Source organism: Callorhinchus milii, unplaced genomic scaffold, assembly GCF_018977255.1.
Source record: "Callorhinchus milii isolate IMCB2004 unplaced genomic scaffold, IMCB_Cmil_1.0 Scaffold11, whole genome shotgun sequence".
Lineage (NCBI taxonomy): Eukaryota > Metazoa > Chordata > Chondrichthyes > Chimaeriformes > Callorhinchidae > Callorhinchus > Callorhinchus milii.
The window spans coordinates 6,688,742-6,705,261 of record NW_024704752.1 but is presented as its reverse complement, the minus strand read 5'-3'; the positions used below and the strand labels follow the sequence as shown (position 1 = coordinate 6,705,261).

The following is a 16,520-nucleotide window of genomic DNA, read 5'->3' as shown; positions in this document are numbered from 1 at the left end:
CCAAAGTGGGCTTGAACGTACAATGGCTGTATGTTGCATTGTAATGAGCCAAACCGAAGGAAACTCTAAAAATGTAAACACAGAGTTTTAAAGTAGAAATGAGTTCCTTCATCCGTAAGACAGGAAAATACTGATTTTGTGGATAATTTAAAGGGCCATTGTGAGTCCTGCCTGATTCACACACAGACAGCAGCTGGGGTGGCTATACTGTAATGCACAATGGCAAGAAATATGACTCATAAAACATGGATGCTGTAGCAAATGCAAAGTTATTTTTATTATTGTAATAAATGTAACTGAATTATCGCCCACAATAATATACAGTCAAAACCATTTTACAGTATATCCCGTGAAGCCCTTTAAGATGTCACGACGATGTGATAAGGTGCTATATCAAATGCAAGGATTGTTATGAATATTACTATTAATAATAATCAATATACATGTTCTTCTGATATAAGGCTAAACATGCTGAGTAAACATGTAAATCGTGAGTCTGTTTATACTATATTCTGGCTGTTTCCATGCGTCCCTTATAACCCAGTGAGCAACATGAATAAAAGCTAACCTTTTATCCCTTTTTGGTCCGACACATCAGAAACCCTTCATCATAATTAAAAGTATCCAAATCAATCTGAGAGTTCCATTTATGCCATCTAAACGTGGAAATTTCCAGGTCTGGAATGGAGTACATTACCTAATCCCGGAGAGTATCAGGTACAGATTGGCAAGAACCAAGGCTTGGGAACCCCAGCGCTTAGGGACATCCACCCGACGTAAAAAGGTGCTATACAAATGTAATTTTTGTTGTTGTGTGTGCTGGAATACTGTTGGAGTTTTTAAAATCAGCTGAAATCGCACAGCTTGCCATCGAAAGCACTGTCCAGCTAGGACCACCCTCACCGTTAGGGGTTTGACTTGCGAGGTTAGCAAGAGCTGTGTAGGAAGTACACCTTTCCCATTTTATTCCCCGTCTCTGCAGGGAATGCCCCACTCAACACTACCACAGTTGAGCTGATAACATGCAGGTGGAGGCTGAGAAACAAAGACATTAGCAGCAGACAAGGCTGATTAAAAACACAGGAACACAACCAAAAAAGGTTTGGCAAGAAAGTTGAAGGCACTTAAACCAGGATTTTAAATCGCGCAGCATTAGGCTCCTATTGCTAGTGAAAATTCTATTAAAATAAAAGAAAATTTACTGTCAATTTAGACCTGAGAATTAACGCGTGAATGGTCCCACATGAAGTGGAAACACATTACCATCTGGAACAGCGGAAGTAAGGCTTTACGAGACGACGACAGGATTAGTTTTTGAGGCCCAGTCAGGGGATTGCTTCAAAGCAGAATGAAGCCAAGCTGTTGTCTTACTTCCTACAGCTGTTCCCAGCCAGGGATGTGTGAGTCAGTGAGGTCCTACCGGCTTGTTGGGAAGCTGAGGGGTGTCCTCGGATCACTTGGCAGCCATGAAAACCACTTCCCGATGACAATAATTCCCCTTCACAAAACCAATGTCTTTTTACTCTTGTGCATCTGCTCTCTTGACCGCCGGGATCTGAGCCTTGCTGTGCTGATACAGAGTCCCAGGGGCTGCAGTGGAGGGAATTGAGGACCGGCACGGTTGATTGTCCAAAGCTATTTCTTATTTCCTTTTGTTTTTACTCCAAACAACCGGAATGTCCCAATAGTTTGTTCAGTTTAGGGGAGTAGGAGCCTGACCTGTTGGTAGCTCAGTTCCCGCAGTCCGATGATGTTGAACGTCCTTTCCTCGGGCACCGTCGGAGCTGACTGCAGCACCTGCTCTGTCCTCGAAGTTCACTGACAGCTCATCATTATTGATGATGTATTGTGTGTCGTCCTCTTTCTGATGATCCTGTGACACAAAACAAGGCACAATTATTCTAAAGTCCTGAGAAGACCGCAGTTACTACCACTGCTCCCCAAAACTCTGGAACTCTCTCCCTCAATCCCTCCACCTTGCCCCCTCCTTCGACCATGCCTACGGTCACTTCCTCCCTCCCTGTCTCGGGACGTGCTCAGCTACTGTCAAGCTCTCTAGGAGCTATATAGCTCCCCTGCATGAGGGGAGCTATATAAATACAAGTTGTTGTTGTTACTGCTTCCAAATGCCTGTTATCCCATTGCAAATATCTACCTGCCAAATGTTAGCGCAAAGAAAGTAACATGCTGATGTAATTCAAGATTCTCATCCTCACCTACAAGGCCATTCACGGCCTTGCTCCCTGCTACCTCTCCGACCTACTATCCCCCTACTTACCTGCCTGTACCCTCCGTTCTGGTTCCGGTCTGCTCCACATCCCCCACCCCAACCACCCTACCATCGGTGGCCGGGCCTTCAGCCTCTCAGCCCCTAGGCTCTGGAACTCCATCCCCCAGTGCCTTTGCCTTTCTTCCTCCCTTTCCTCCTTCAAGACCGGTCTCAAGACCTTTCTCTTTGACCGTGCCTTCAGCTCCCTTCTCGACTCTCTACCCCCTCCTCGCTCCCTCACTTCCCTCCCCTCACCCTGACCATTTCCCCCTTGCTCGGGTCCTGACCCAACTATCCAGCGCCTTGGGACGTCCTCCCGATGTGAAAGGCGCTCTATAAATGAAATGTTGTTGTTGTAAGATGTTACTCAATCACATTTATTTTACATTTGAGACCCATAGTTGAAGGGCCAAGGTCTGTAGTGTTGGACACTGCCAACATTGAAGCAAATCGAGGAGAGGAGGAGATGCATTGAGGAATGGGAGTAGGTGATGCCAAGCTTGGGTTTCAAGATAACCTGCAGTGACTGCGAGAGTGACGGGTTCCTCAGGTTTGAGGTTCTGGGAAGGAATGAGCTAGAGGAGGAGATGAAGCAGTGAGTGTGATGATGCAGGGAGGGGGATGTGTGTAGGGTGATGTATTCAAAGCTTGGGAAGAACTAAAAGATTTCAAATCTGTTTGCATCTTGAATATTAAGTCAGCATTAATTTAAACCACGCTGGGCATTGGAGTCAATTACAGATAAACATTTCCTGTTACTCATAAGCATTGAATTCCAATGGGCTAAACCATTTTTCCTTTACTCCCACTGTGCAGCAGACTGATCCAAGCATAACATTCACACACAAAATCTTAATCCAAACATATCGTTCCCCAGTTGCCTTTTTTTAATTTTTAACCTTGTATGCCCTGAACTCAAGGCAGTTCCCTGAGCACAGCGTGGTTTTGAAGTCTAATGATTGTGTTAACATGTTGCTGTTTATTTCTTCTTTACGGTTGGACTGAATTGTTAAATGGATAATTCATTCATTCAATTTAACTGAATTAAATCCAGCTCACGGTGCACAATCTTGGTGTTTTGTGCCACCCTCAGCTCTCCTTTAAGTTTTCGTCCAGTCCTTGACTGAGGTTGTTTTCCTCTCCTGCTGCCACATCACCCGCCTCCGTCCCTACCTCACTTTCAAAGCATCCCAAACCCTCATCCACGCTTTCATCAGCTCCAGACGGGATTTCTCCAATACCCTGATCAGCTGCCTTCCAGCTCAATCCCCACTCCATTCCTGATACAACAACTTGCACTTATATAGTGTGCCACACGCAGGATAGTATCCCAGGGCACAGAGACGCGCACACACATTAGATCATCCAGAGGAATATACTATAAAGTAGATTGACTGTATTTTTGGGGAGAAACACGGCAGCCAGTTGTGCACATTGGTGTCCCCAAAACAGCCATGAAGTGAGTGACCAATTTAATTTGGGGGATTGTTAGCCAGGATACCGGGAGACAGAAACTCCTTTCTCTTTTGGAATAGTGGCATGGGATCAGGTGGTTTAATGTCTTATCCAAAGGATGGAATGATATGCAACCACTTGATGGTTCTGAAAGGCAGGTTAGAGGGAGTCTGTCTGCTCAGTGCAGCATGTATAAGGGTCTCCCAGGGAGCGTGCCTGGCTGAACCTATCTTCATTAATAGCTTGTTTGCTCTGAAGTGTCATCTCTGCGTAGACTTCTAGCAAAAGGCGTCCTGTAGCTCAGTGGTTAGAGCACTTGCCTCGCAAGCGAGAGAGCTGGGTTGGATTCCTGGCAGGGTGAAACCTTGGGCAAGTTTCCTTACTCCACATTCCTAATAATAATGACTCAAGAACAAAAAAACAATAATAATTTGGTCACTCAATCCACGACTGTTTTGTGGGACACTGCTGCGCGCAGTTGGCTGCTGCATTTCACCCATAAAATATACAGTCAATTCACTTTACAGTATATTCTGTGAAGTGCTTTGAGACTTCTAGAGGATGTGATAAGGCACTATATCAAATACAAGGATTATTATTATTAAAAGCAGGATTCTTATGGCAATCCATTGGTTTACGAAACAGTTGGAAAAAATATCCCTCTATAGAAACCTGTAATAGATTTCTTTAAAAAAATGACACCCAGATCAAAGGAATCACAGACTTACTTGATAAGCTTGAGGGCTAGTCAGGAGCCTAGCAAGTGGCCCACACCAAGTTGGCAGGGTAGAGGTGAGTGGTGGGCCAGCATGTGTCAGAACTGGCTTTAAGTATCTGGCAGAATAGTTAAGGAAACAGGGTTTGGCTCTAGACCTGAAAGGCAAATCGATATAGAGTTAAACATTAATAGGTATCGCTCCTCCAGGAGCAGCCAGACTATGCTTCTTATGGCCACAGGACTAAGTTTAAACAGTAGTAATTGTAATAAACCCAACAATCAATATAGTGCCTTTCTTATCAGAAGGATATCTCTAAACGCTTTACAGGATTTACTCTGAAGTGTAGTTACTGTGTATTTTTGTAGGTGAACACAGCACCCCTTTTGCACACAGCAATATGCCACAATCAACCATGAAATGAATGGCCATTTGATAGTTCCATTTGAAGGACTGGACTTGTGACAATGCAGTGCTTCCCCCAGAACTACACTGGAAGGTCATTCTTTGAGCTCAAAGACCCAATGCGGCCCAATTATGTCCTAGAAACAGCCATGAAGTGAATAACCCCAATTTGATTGTTGGCCAAGACCCTGGGAGAAACTCCCTTCTCTTTTCAATTCGTGCATTAGATGTTTAATGCCTACCTGACCAAGTAGATGGGACCTCAGATTAACGTCTCAGCCAAAGGGAGGCACCTTCAACAATGTGACACATCTCCAGCACTGGATTGTCAGGCTAGAGATATGTGAGTTTAAAGTCTCTATGTGGGTCTTGAACCCACAACCTGCTAATTCAGAGGCAAGAATGCCTTCAATTGAGTCAGGCTGACATGTGCTACAACATATATACCTGCAATACAAGGTGTTATAGGCCTCTAGCTATTCTGAAGTGCCTCTGATACCGACCTGGTGGCTAATAAGGGCATTCGAGTTGATCTATATATACACACAACCAATCTGATATAAAGTCCTGGAGATTAGCAGCACTGAAACTGCACTGTCTGTTTAGGTGTAGCTGGTTATGTTACTCCCTCTTACATGTTTCCCAGAGAGATTTCCCAAGGATATTTTGTTTTATTTGAACATTCACATCCTTCGGACAAGACATTAAACTGAGGTTCTGTCTGCCTGTTCTCGTGGATGTTAAAGATACCATAGCACTATTCAAAATGAGAAGAGTGTTTCTCCTGGTGTCCTGACCAACAATCTGCTTAGATAAATTTAGGTTGCAGTCCAGGATCTAGTCTAATGTCTGAGCTGATCAGTCACTATTGTGGTTATAATTAAATATTTGCAGCTTGCACCAGGCTGTCTTCAAACTGGATTCCAGAATGAAACCAGCCTCTGAAAAACATCTTGTGGACAAGATGCACTGCAAAATACTGGCACTGAAGATTCTACTACTGTTGGCTTCTGCAGTGTATTGATGGTGGTGGATGAGTGGTGAGAATTGGATTGTAAGAGTGAGGAGGTCTCCAGTCTGCAAGTTGATGTTCAATGATGAGATTGAACGCAAGAAACAAAACAAAAGGCACTGTAGTTATCATCAGGCTTGGGGCAATTCTGCAATAAAGGGGCAACACTTGAAAGTTATTCATGTCTTCCCTCCCCATTCCTCCCGAGCAGCGTAGGAACAGAATGGTCAAGACCCCTCACAGCCAGTGATCTCCATGTGATATTTCTAGCTATGTAGTTAATTCACTTTACAGTATATTCTGTGAAGTGCTTTCAGATGCCTTGAAGATGTGATAAGGTGTTATATCAAACTCATTAAGCATTATTATTATTATATACTTGGAATCAACGGTGCTCTGCCTTTCAGAAAGTGGAATTTCAGGTTAAACGTGAAACAGAAAATACCCAACCGAGATGTAATCTAGTTATCTAGTTTGTAGTCTTGACAAGTGACAACCTTCTTCCAGTTTTCAAGGAAGCGATATCCTCACTGTAGTTGGGAGGACTAGATAACCATTTACACATTAATCAGTGCCACAGAAATTGCATTTCGCGAAAGCATGACCCTCGACGCAGCTGGATGTTCTGCATAAAATAACTTTAATCATGTTCTCAACTGAGGTTGTTTTCATACTGTTAAAACTTCCTTGATCACTTCACCGAGAAGCTGACTCATTTCCCAATGCCCTACATATAGAGCCAGCACAGGAAAACAAGTAGACATAACTCTTTGTGTTGTCGTATGGTCTGCAAATCAAGTATGGATTAATGGATGCCGGGGGGGATCGACTTTAAAAAGACGTAGTGCAATCATTGGAAAATGCATAGAAGCCCCGAATTGCTGCAATTGCCTGTAAATTGCGAGCGAAATGTGTCCTTGAAGCAGAAATTACATTGGGAATTTCACAAACAAGTGGTGAGATTCGCCACAGACCATCTCGTCTGCAGTGCAGTAGGATTTGAAAGTTGTTCTTAATTGTAAGTACTTTCTTAAAAAAAATACCAAAATCTTACTCTCTTCTGTTTTGCAAAGATGAGAAGAAACTAAAGGGACTTAGTTATTATGAGAGGCTGGTAGAATAGGGTTATACTCTTTAGATCAGACGAGGTTAAGGGGTGATTTGATTGAGGCAATTTACATTAATGAAAGAAATTGACAGGTTAGATAGTGGACCACTCTTCCTTCTGCCAGAGGGGTCTCCCAGATAAAACTGCTCGTTCACAATATGGCTATTTGTGGTACTTTGCTGGGCACAAATTGGCTGTCACACAGTCACTACACTTTATAGTATAACCTGTGAAGCACTTTGCGATGTCCTTCCAATGTGAAAGGTGCTACATGCAAGGATTATTATTATTGTATATTATCCATTACAAGGGATCCTAGTATTAATATCAGAGCCAAGACAGTTACAGCTGAGGTCAGAAAGCATTTCCTCACACAGAAGCTTGTGCAGATGTGGAATGCTCTCCAGTAGACATGGAATCAATAAGCAAATTGAGAGAGAGATGGACAGATACTTGGGAAGTAGAGGTATTAAGGGATACGGCGAAAGGGCAGGATCTTTGAGATAAAAAAAATCTGCTAAAATCTGCTAAAATAATGGAAGGGGCTTGATGGGCTGAATGACCTCCTCCTGTTCCCGTGTTCCTAATAAAGAGGCATGCCCTCACCACCATCACTGCAGAAATACAACACATTATTTGAGAGGATGAAAACCAAATCAATTGATTTACAAAGCACTGGACTTTAAATTACCCTTTCCGCTGAAAGAACCGTTTTACTAAAACTAAGCATCAAGCCGAACCGCTGAAGGCACACACGCCTTTGTCAATAATGATTTTGCTGTTAGAGCACTTAGAATACTGCAATCTTGTGGTTGCCAGGGTGGGGGGGGTGGGGGGGTGGGGGGTGGTGGTTGAGAGAGGGGGGCTTGAAAGCTCGTTGAGATAAGCATTCTCATTTTTCACTGTCTAGCTGTTGAACACTGCAGCTACAGATCAGTACAGTGATCAATCTTCTTTTCATCTCACGTCGTCCCTCTATTCCATCACGCCCTTAATCTCTTTTCCATTTATTTATTAAATGGAATTTCTTCGCAAACACAGCAAGAGCGAGAGAGAGAGAGAGACAGAAAAATATATGTGTTGTGGTACTGTCGGGAGCTGAGGTGGCAGATGAAAGATGCGGCTCAAGACTCATCACTGTGGAAAAAGAGAAAGTAACTAGGGACCCATTGTAAATCTCTAGAATCTAATGTGTGTTTAAAATGAGTTATTTTTAAACCTAAATATACCCTTTTTTTTGTCAATTCCCCCTCCCTTCTCGAAGGTGCTCGATTCCTCAGTTGGGTCACTGTTTGTCCCATTGTTGTCCTTCACCTCCCATATCTCATGTGTGCGATTTGACATGGTGTTCTTGGCAGGTAATTTGAATACACACACGTGGGGGTTGGTGGTGGGAAAGGAGTCATAAAATTTCAGCTGCCCGTGCCCGACGTCTATGTATTTACGTATTCCAACCAGGGTTAATATTTAAGAATCCTTGCATTTGATGTAGTATCTATCTTATCACATCGTTGAGATGTCTCAAAGCATATCACAGGATTTTACTGTAAAGTATAGTGACTGTGTATTTCTGGGTGAACACTGTCATTTGAGATGTCAAACCAGTCAGGTAGACTTTCAAGATCTTGTGGGCACAATTCGAAAAGAGAAAGGAGTTGCTCCTGGTATCTTGGTGAACAAGCCCCCAATTAATTAAAAAAGTTTGTTCATTTTATAGCTGTTTGTAGGACATTGGTATGCACAAATTAGCTTCCGCATCTCACCCATAAAGTACAGTCACTCCATTTTACCGTATATGCTGTAAATGCGCTTTGGGATATCTTCCTGACGTGAAAGGTGCTGTATAAATATACATTCGATTGGGTGGCTCTTTGTGGCACGCTGCTGTGTGGAAATTGGCTCCTGCATTCAGCCTACAATATACACTCTCTACATATTAATAATAATCCTTGCATTTGATATAGCGCTTTTCACGTTTTCTAGACGTCTCAAAGCACTCCACAGAATATACTGTAAAGTGAATTGACCGTATATGATGCGGTAGCCAATTGCGCACAGCAGTGTCCCACAAAGACTTGTGGATTGAAATGACCAATTTATATACCTGTGGTTACCCGGATTTGGAGGAAATGTTCTGAGGCTAGTAAATGACCACAGAAAGACAGGAAGCACTTGTGTTGTCTATTTGCCTCTGGCCAGTGAATCCCACCACACAACATTGATTCCTTTCAGCAGATAGCAGGCTATTCTCGTCTGTACGTTCTAGTGAATTTGTTTCTTTGGATTAAGTTTCCATATGCTAAGTTTATCAAACTTTCCCTTTTAAAAGGAAGCTGCTGCATCGTTTAATTCGTATTGCCATTCATGTCATGTTATTTACAATTTGCATTTGTTATAAACGCACAGGGACCAATTGGCTAAATTTAGCTCACACTCACAAATTTGCTTCCTTTGGAAGAAATGTTTCCACTGAGAGAGTTTTGGGACATGGAACACCCCGATAAGTAAGGTGGTGGAGGCACAGTCCATTTTGGGTTTTAAGAAAGAAGTAGCCAAGTGTATGAGAAGAGGCTTGAAGGGCTAATAACTATCCTTGGATTTGATATAGTGCCTTGTCATGCTGTTGAGACGCCTCAAAGAGTTTCACAGAATATATGCATTGACCATATTTTTTGTGGGTGAAATGTGGCAGACAATTGCACACAACAGTGTTCCATAAACAGTTATGGACTGAGTGACTGCAAATGATCCGCCAATCAACTAACAACGCGGTTCCTACTTACTGCTAGGTAAACAGAGGCTTGTGGCGTAAGGAAAGTTAAGTATGGTTTCACCCAGCCCGGGAATGAACCCGAGCAAGGCAGGACAGTGGGATTGAAAGAACACCTTATTTTGAGAGGGGGTGCAGACTTGATGTCCTCAATCGCCTCCTTCTGTGCTATCAATTTCTACGAGTGTAGAATAACCAGCAAAGCGCTTACTGTGTTGCAGTTGGGTATCACTTCCTTCAATACTGTGTAAAGTGGTATAATTTCCTATGACTCATCTGGAAATTTTGTATTAATCTGCTAACTACTAATACATCAGATTAATTTTGCTAACAGATTGAACTTCATCTATTATCAACCCAAGAGATTGTACTTTATTTATTTCCGATGCACAAAATCTCTTTTTGGACTGAGATATTTTCTGGGCATGATGGGACTGACCTGTGTGGGTGCAGAGTGGTGGTTCTGGGTGTCACTGTGTACAATGGCGAAAATAAACACATTCATTAACCAGATGAGAAGAAAGCCTCTGGCATTGTGAGCTGGTAACTGAACCTGGAACAGCTGAATGATCTCAGCCCTCTTTGATATCTCCTTCCCATTTCAAAGCCATTAGAAACACACTGACATGCTGTAATTAAACCAAGCGACACAATGAAATGTTAAGACACAAATCCCCCTGAGGAATGAAAGGCCGTAATTTCACTTAAAGCAGGATTGCCAAGTAGAATAAAATCAGACGTCGCTGGGAACACTCAGCAGGTCAGGCAGCATCTATGGAGAAAGGAAAGTGAGTCAACGTTTCGGATCCAGGTCCCTTTGTCAGAACTTCGTTTAGTTTTGATGACGGGTCATGGACCCAAAATGTTGACTCACTTTCCTTTCTCCATAGATGCTGCCTGACCTGCTGAGTGTTCCCAACGACGTCTGTTTTGGTTTCAGATTTCCAGCATCTACAGTATTTTGTGTTTTATTTGCCAAGTAGAATAACCAGATTTAGGTTTGTGAATGTTGATTTCAAGTCAGACACCAAGAAGTTTTTCTTTACCCAGAGAGGTAATCAATGACTGGAACACATTGCTAGGTAGAGGGTTGAGGCCAGGACACTTTACTGGTGTAAAAAGCAACCAATACTGTGATGGCAGGGCTCAATAGTGTGGGTGATCTGGAAGGATGAATTACAACAACAACAAGATTCCATTTATAGAGCGCCTTTCACGTCGGGAGGACGTCCCAAGGCGCTGCCCGAGCAGGGGGGAAATGGTCAGGGTGAGGGGAGGGAAGGGAGGGAGCGAGGAGGGGCTAGAGAGTCGAGAGGGGAGCTGAAGGCACAGTCAAAGAGAAAGGTCTTGAGACCGGCCTTGAAGGAGGAAAGGGAGGAGGTCAGGAGGAAAAGCCATGTGGAAGTTAACCCCATGTCTGCGGATGATGTCACCAAGGGGGAGCATATAGAGGGTGAAGAGGAGGGGACCGAGGACCAAGCCCTGAGGGACACCACACGAGACAGTGCGGGGGCCGGAGGAAAAGCCATTCGTGGAAACAAAGTGAAGTCGGTGGGAGAGGTACGACCTAAACCACTCAAGGACAGGGCCTTGAAGGTTGAGGTGGGAGGACGGCGGTGGAGGAGGATAGCATGGTCGACCGTATCGAATGCTGCCGATAGGTCGAGGAGGACAAGGAGGCAGAGGGAGCCCTGGTCACAGATGGTCAGGATGTCATTGGTGACCTTGACCAGGGCAGTTTCTGTGCTATGGGCAGCACGGAAATCCGACTGAAGGGGTTCGAATAATGAATGGGTGGAGAGGAAAGAGCGCAGCTGGGAGGCGCCAACTCATTCCAGGACCTTGGACAGGAAGGGGAGGTCGGGGATGGGCCGGTAGCTTGATAGCTGCGACGCATCAAGGGAGGGTTTTTTCAAGGTGGGAGTGATGGTGGCAGTTTTTAAGGGAATGGGAACAGAGCCAGAGGAGAGGGACAGGTTGACGATGTCTGTGATATGTGGGGCAAGGAGGTGGAGCTGGGAGATAAGGAGTGGAGTGGGGATGGGGTCAAAGGAGCAGGTGGTAGGTTTCAGGGATAGGATGAGTTTGGTGACAGAGGATGGGGAAACGGGTACGAAAGTGTGTAGGGGAGGATGGGTAGGATTCGGAGTGTGGGTGGGAGGGGGTGGGTGGATGTTGGAGGGGAAGTGACTGCGGAGCGAATTCCCTTGATTTTGGATTCAAGGAAATCCAGCATCTCCTCGCAGTGAGGGTTGGAGGAGATGACCTGCAAGGGGTGGCGGGGGGGACGGAGGAGTTGGGATGTGGTAGAAAACAGTAGCCTGGAGTTGTTCTTCGCACCTGCCTCTTCAGTGAGCGGAGGTAGGTGGTGAACCAGGGGGAGGAGCGAGAATAGGAGACAGTACAGGAGGTGATGGGGGCAAGAGTATCGAGTGTGGAGGAGAGGGTATTGTGGAGGAGGGTGAGAGGAGAAGAGGGGTCAGTGAGGGTTGAAGGCCAGAGGGAGAGGAGTTCAGAGGACTCCAAGGTAGCGGTTAGGGATTGTGGGGGTAACTTTTTTCCAGGGGCGGTAGAAGATGGTGGTGGGTCTGGTGGAGGTGGGGAAGAGGGTGGAGGTGGTGAAGGAGATGAAGTGGTGGTCGGAGACGGCCTTGTCGGTGATAGTAACATCCAAAACACTGAGGCCCCGGGTGATCACCAAGTCGAGTGGGTGGCCGTGACTGTGAGTGGGGGAGTTGATGTGGAGGGAGAAGTTGAGCGAGGAGAGCAGGGAAGAGAAGTCTGAGGAGATGGAGCAGGAGGGGGTGAAGTGCAGGTTGATGTCGCCCAGGATGATGAGGCGAACAGAGCAGAGGAATAGAGAGAGGTGTGAGAAGTGTGGAAATATCGGAGATGAAGGAGGGAGAGGTTTTAGGTGGCCGGTAGAGGAGGAGGATTTTGAGTGAGATGAAGGAGGGGTGGGAGAGGGTGAGGTGCTCGAAAGAGGGGAAAGAGCCAGAGGAGTAGGGGGAAAGGGCAAGTGGTGTCCTTGAGATAAGGGCTACACCACTGCCATGGCGGTTGGGGCGAGGGATGTGGTGGGAGGTGTAGCCGGGTGGTGTGGCCTCCGTGAGGGGGAAGGTGTCGCCTGGCGTGAGCCAGGTTTCCGTTAAGGCCATGATGTCAACGCTCTCATCAAGGATGAGATCGTTGATGACCAGGGCCTTGTTACAGAGGGAGCGGATGTTTTGTAGTCCGATGTGGAGGGAGCGGTTGACAGAAGGGTGTGTGGGAGGGGAGGGGGGTCCAGGTTGTGAAGCAGGGGTGGGGGAAATGGTGATAAGGGAGGAGAGATTGACTCCCCGGGTCTGTGTCCGGGGTGGCTGGCGAGTGTGATGGGGAATGGGGCAGTCGGTGTGGCTGCTGCTGGACAGCCAATGCCAAGTGCCACGGTGAGCCCGGCGGAGGATTCCCAGGCTGGAACAGAGGGAGGTTGTGGGAGGGTCAAGTGGGGATAGAAGACGAGAGGGACGGAGAGAGAGGACAGAGCGGGAGAGATGCAGAGGGGGGAGGGTTTGGGGGTAGAGAGGAGGGAGGGAGGGGGTGAGGGGGCTCGGGTCAAAGCGGCAGCCATAGTGCGCACGCGGGGAATGCACTCACTATAAATAACTTCTGCTGCCTATTATTACGCAGATACAAATACACAGGCAAACAGTCTTTCAGCTCTCCAAGGGTTAAACAATTCAGGTCGATACTTTTCTTGTCTTTAAATCACAATTAAATCAATTGTGTTTTGTGGTAGAAACAGAAGAATCCAGAAGAAAGAGATTTTCAACAGGACATCTTGTTTTACATCCAGGGCTGGGAACACCTAAGGTGCAGTCTCAACTAAAGCATTCATGATCATAAGATCGGTTTGGATGAAGAAGGCCCGTTGGCTCTTCTGATCTCATCCCTGCCCACCTTCTCCATTACAGCTTCAAGCTGCCTTTTAAATGAATCCAGTGTCCTGGCCTCAACCACTCTTCTTGGCAACCTGTTCCAGTCATTAATTAGCCTCTGAGTTGAGAAAAAAATCCTGGTGTCGGTCCTGTAATTTGGGTTTTACAACTCAAAACCTACTGTTTTGTGGAATACTAAACTGCTGTTCTGGGTTTACTTTACCAATCCCATCTAAAATGTTATAGGTCCCCTACTCTCAATACTGAAGCTTCTCTTATTTCCGGCCGAGAATTCTAGCTTCTGTTAGCCTGTTCTGCACAGCTATCGTGCACATATGCTGACCTGGAGCCTGTGGTGTATTTTTAGCCCCTGCTAGCGTTTCCTGTGTAGCCAGGCTCATGAACAGAAGTTGGCCACTGCTTAGTCATATCCACACTGGGAGGACTTAAAGCTGGTGTGAGTGATTTTAACCAGGTAGCTTGATTTCACACATCTAAGCAAGTCCACAGCTATAAACTGGACGTACGTTCGCCCTAATCAATACAAGAACATTCCTCGTTTTGGGACATTGCTGACTTGTGGACAAATAGCCAGGCATCTCACTTTACAGTAAATCCTGTGAAGCTCTTTGACATGTCTCGATGACCTGATAAGATGCTATATCAAAACAGGGATTACTATTAAGAATACAGTAAGATATCTAGTCCAAAGGCCAACCCACATTGACCGGAAAGAGACTGATTGCAGCTCATTTGCTATTAGATCAAGTATAAGATCTTCAAACCATCGCTGATGTAGTGTGAAAATTATAATTATAATTTGACCTATAATATAATTATAAATTTAGAATAAAAGTCAAGAAGCACGTCTATTCCATGATTTAAAAGTTTGATTTATGGCACCTCTCACTAAAAATAGCAATCTTTTCATTCCAGGCTTATGAGAGATCCTTGTCCTCGTCCTCTCTCCAGCTTCACCCAATTTATATATAATTTTGATAAAACTGTAGCTACAGTTCTTCCGATTGATCCATTCCCACTCCCTCCTTCAGAGGCGGAGCCTTTCACCTCTCTGCCTCCATCCTCTAGAACGTTTCCAAAGTCACTTTGCTCTTTAATTTGACTTTTAATCTGACATGTGCTTGCTTGCTTACTTGTCTGTTTAGCTTTCTCTCTGTCTGTCTGACTCTCTCATTGAATAACTTCTGCGGCCTATTATGCAGGCACAAATACACAGGAAAACTGAGTCCGTTAGCCCTCCAAGAGCTGAACAGTTTACATCAATATATTTAAGTGTCTTTTAGCAGTCCTATTAAAAGGGAACTGTACCCGATTGAAGAGAAAGCACCCCTGCTCTCTGTGGTCAGTGTCTATCAGCCACTGATTTCCCTGCTCTGTTGTCCAAAACTTTATTTTGTCAAACCCTTTGACACGCAGCATAAATGCTGCTCCTCTCATAATGACCGCAAAATGAGGCTAGTCTATCGACTGTTTTAATGATGAGCCTTCATTGCACTTGGACAATGAATGTCCTTAATATAGCAGAGGAGGTGGTGCAGAGGCTCCTGGAGAGCTCACAAGTGATGCCTCGTACAATTTACGCCTCCTCCTCCAGCACCTTCAGCACGCATATTGGAGGGTGAATATTTTACAGAAAAGGCCAGTTCCTGCCTATGCATCGGCATAATTGGCCTCTTTATTAGCAATGATGCACTTTACACCATTCTGGTGAACTCATTCTGTACCGGCTCAATGTTCACAAGGAATTTCAAAGGGGAAATGGAAAGCAGCTGAAAGAAGTATTGAACAGTCCTGTAGTGTAGTGGAGATATTGAGGGCTGGTTGAAGGCATTGTTTTCTTTATACAAACAAATCGGCAATGTTATCACCTCTAATTATCTCCCCTCCACTCCTTTATTGTTCTGCTCTCTGCAGTTCTATCCGTGCTCTTTGGTTCTGCTCCTAAGTGCCGTTAAGCGAGCAACTGCACTTTAACAGGGCCATATCTCATTCATTACAACCTTATGTTCAAGACTTGGAATAACTAAGTAAATATCCAATGACACGTTAGACCACAAGATCAGTTTGGCTGAAGAAAGCCCTTCGGCCCATTTTGATCTCATCCCTCCAGACCACCTACCCAACTGACCCCTGGTCTGTGGTTGATCATTGACTGAGGTCCTGGGTGCTAACACTGACCTCTGTTCTCTTGGGTTAGCGTAGGAGAAAACACCAGTGAGGGAGCTTTTGTGTAAAATATTCATCATTAAAACAGTTGATGGGCAAAATTCCACTTAGCCTGTAAGACCAAATCGATGTAACGTTTAAGATTGTCCAAAGCTACGACTTTTGCTTAAGGCTCAACTTTTCGACTGCACCTATGGACACCTTCCACTTCTCCCTTCCTCGGTATCTAACTCGTCACCATCTGAGACGCTATCCTGAGTGAAAGGTGCTGTGTAAATAAATGCAAGTTGTTGTGCAGAACTTAAATTCAACTTGAAATGTGGAAGTCTAAATCGAGATTGAATTCAATGATTTCCCAGTTCTGTGCAATTCACACTGGGCTCTAAAACTTAGGAATTTTGTGCCTCTGATCACTATTGGAACAGCACCAAGCAAGAGTCAGAATCAGCACCCGATCATGTTAGGGCTGGGAGAGATTTGCAAACTTTTGCATCAGTGTTATTCAGAACGCAAGGCATAACTATGAGAGCTGAGGGTGGAAAGGTTTCAGACACTAAAGCATGGCAGAGATTTGCACCGCTGAATAAATATCCAGCAATTGAATTACATTATTTTTGGGTGCTGGCACAAACACACAGCAACAATCCGCTTAATGGTGCTGTTTATTTGAATAGCATG

At 44.9% G+C, this 16,520-nt stretch overlaps 1 protein-coding gene across 1 annotated transcript in view; it reads right to left on the bottom strand.

Annotated features, from left to right (window-relative positions):
- Nucleotides 1–250: 250 nt before the first annotated feature.
- Nucleotides 251–16,520, bottom strand: part of LOC103177890 (sodium/hydrogen exchanger 9) — a 110,662-nt gene continuing 94,392 nt past the window's right edge. The window contains exons 15-16 of the mRNA XM_042339395.1: nt 4,453–4,558; nt 251–1,873 (exon numbers count right to left, since the gene is read on the bottom strand). Coding sequence (XP_042195329.1) covers nt 1,694–1,873; nt 4,453–4,558 — 286 coding nt within the window. The 3' untranslated portion in view covers nt 251–1,693. The remainder of the gene's footprint in view (nt 1,874–4,452; nt 4,559–16,520) is intronic.